This window comes from Morone saxatilis, unplaced genomic scaffold (genome assembly GCF_004916995.1).
Source record: "Morone saxatilis isolate NCDOM2014 unplaced genomic scaffold, NCSU_SB_2.0 Contig1, whole genome shotgun sequence".
NCBI lineage: Eukaryota > Metazoa > Chordata > Actinopteri > Moronidae > Morone > Morone saxatilis.
In genome coordinates, this window is record NW_023339651.1 from 14681376 (window position 1) to 14683878 (window position 2503).

The following is a 2503-nucleotide window of genomic DNA, read 5'->3' on the forward strand; positions in this document are numbered from 1 at the left end:
CTCTCTCTCTCTCCCTCTCTCCGTGTGGCTGCTGCAGCTGCATGCCTGCCTGTGTGTTTATTTCTGGAAGCTCACAACATGGCCGACATGTGCTTTGTTATTGTTAGTACAACATCGTCCCTCTTGGCCTATAAGGGCTCTTTATCGCCCCCCCCTCCAAAACAAGATAGCAAACTTGCATGAAATGAGGGTTAGTATAATTACATAAACAAAACAATGAATAGTGTATAAAGAACATGGTCACCACCACCCTCCTCCTCCTCGCACTCACCATTTGATGATGATGGCCATATGGAATATTTGTTTCTTGAAAAAAGGCACTGAGGGCGGTCTACAATGAAAACACACAGAAAATGAATGGCATTTATGTGATACTGTTTCATCTTTCAGATAAGGTGACTATAAATAGCCACAGGGGCAAAGAATTCGCCCAAACGTCGCCTATTTTCTGTGTTTATACAAATGAAAGCCAAACAATACAAAGAGCTTGCGGCGAAGGAAAATGTACAAGCTAAATCTGTATCGGGTTCACCGCAGACTAAACAATTAAAACTACTCTTTAGTAGGCCAGTCGATACAACACGGCGGTCATCTTTATTGCGTAACAGCACCCGCTGGCCTCGCCTGTACACTGCTGTCATGTGTCGGATTATAGTATTTAATCTAGAGTAAAGTCTAATTGGATATGCTAGCTGTACGCTTCGCCCTGCCGTGTTCCCCTGTATCCCCCTACAGGTTTAGTCTGGCCGAAAGCGCAGATATATCCACTTTAAATACGGCAAAAAGTTCTGGTTTGAAAGTGGGCCGACTAATTGGTTCACCTAAAACGGACAGATAGCCAACACTGGCGCTTTGTTTTTGTGTTGAATTTCGAGAGCAAAAGAGGGGAAAAGTGGCGAGAGGCAGACGGACGAGCTCCAGCCCAAACTAGCGGTCACACATAAACATTAGCCGTGCTGCTAATGTTACAGCCCGCCGACTACAACGCTGGAGCCTTATCGTTTTTCCTATTTCTCCTTTTACCTCGAACTGCCAATGTGCCGCTTGCAAAAGCTGCTTCGCCTGGTCTGCCGCACAACCCGCCGTCAGGACGAACTGGTTAATCATGACTTGATGTTTGAGTTCATCCATTTTCGACGAAGCCCGTGTCCTACTCGCGGCGACTGGCTCTGAAACAGACTTTCGACCGTTTTCCTTTCTTTCTTCACTCTAGTTGTATTCCGTTTCTCTGCCTCAGTCGTCCACCATTACAGCCGGTTGAGCAAACACAAATATTTACTGTAGGAGCGGTAGTGGAGAAGGAGCATTGGGTGACTGACAGCAAGAGGCGGCCAATCAAATGAGAGCATCACCAGTGGGATTTGTATGCCGCAAGCGGAGGGTCTCCTATCGGCGTGTCTTTAAGCGCCTGATACGGCACTGTTTCTACACCTAAACACACGTTAAACGACGGTAGTTCGTCACAGCAAGTTCACTTTAAACCGTGGCACGTATGTGGCGTTGAAATCACCGCAGAGGAGGTAAATCCCCACTCGAGTAATCTCAGAAAGGGTTTGTTTTGGACTACAACTCCCGTGAGCCCTCGCTTTGTTTGTAAAGCTCGAGGAGGCAGACGTTTGTGAATGACGGCCGCTCTCGTCCAATTCCCAGGCGCGCTGTGTCACTATCTTGCCAAATATGGTAATCAAATCCACCATCGCCAATTACATCGCTCGGAGTTAAATTAGGGACAGCCGACAGTCATGGGTGCATATTCAGGAGCGTCGTGTCTGCTCTGCGCACTTCTTCATAAACCACTTCCTACTCAGTGTGTGTGTATATCTCATCAGTGCTGCAGTTTATCTGCACACTGGACTGCGGCGGTACTGCACCCCCACTTCTCCTTTGTTGTGATAACAGAGCGAGCGTGGCGTTTTTTTATCTACGGGTTGCTGGGCAAAACGTAGGCTTGCTCAAGGACACTATAGCAGGTCACACTTTAGCTCAAACAGGGCTGATAAAGAAGAGGAGTGGTACTTTTAAGCATCCAGTTGGCCATGAAGATGCATATTAACAACTCCATTAGCCTGCAAGTGTAAATTAGTGAAACTAATGAGCATATAATAAATAATCATTAGACAAAATAGGGACATTTATTATTTTGAATGGCAAGTCAGCAGCCTATATGATAAAAAAAAGACCTGCGAGACAATGAATGAATACAATACAATGGAGTTACACTGGATTTATGTAATTCCTCAAATACTCCCTATTAGCTTATTACATCTGAGGACTAATGTACCATTCCAAGCCAAACAATAAATCCCCTGCTTTTATATTCACAAGTAGGCTCCTGATGTGGAAGGACTTGGGTCGGGAAAGGAAATATCTAAAGCAGCAGTTTTAGTGCAGGCTGTGTGTAAAACGAGCCCTTTGATATCAACACACAGCGCTCGGAATTGTGGGTAACTGTAAACTGTAAACATTCTTTTATCAATGGCATTTTTATAGCTGTGTGTGTGTG

At 45.3% G+C, this 2503-nt stretch overlaps 1 protein-coding gene across 1 annotated transcript in view; it reads right to left on the reverse strand.

Moving 5' to 3' along the window:
- Positions 1-1287, reverse strand: part of ubald1a (UBA-like domain containing 1a) — a 24630-nt gene extending 23343 nt beyond the window's left edge. Inside the window, exons 1-2 of the mRNA XM_035659870.1 lie at positions 1024-1287; positions 272-331 (exon numbers count right to left, since the gene is read on the reverse strand). Of these exons, the coding sequence (XP_035515763.1) occupies positions 272-331; positions 1024-1131 (168 nt within the window). The 5' untranslated portion in view covers positions 1132-1287. The remainder of the gene's footprint in view (positions 1-271; positions 332-1023) is intronic.
- Between the last annotated feature and the right edge of the window lie 1216 nt (positions 1288-2503).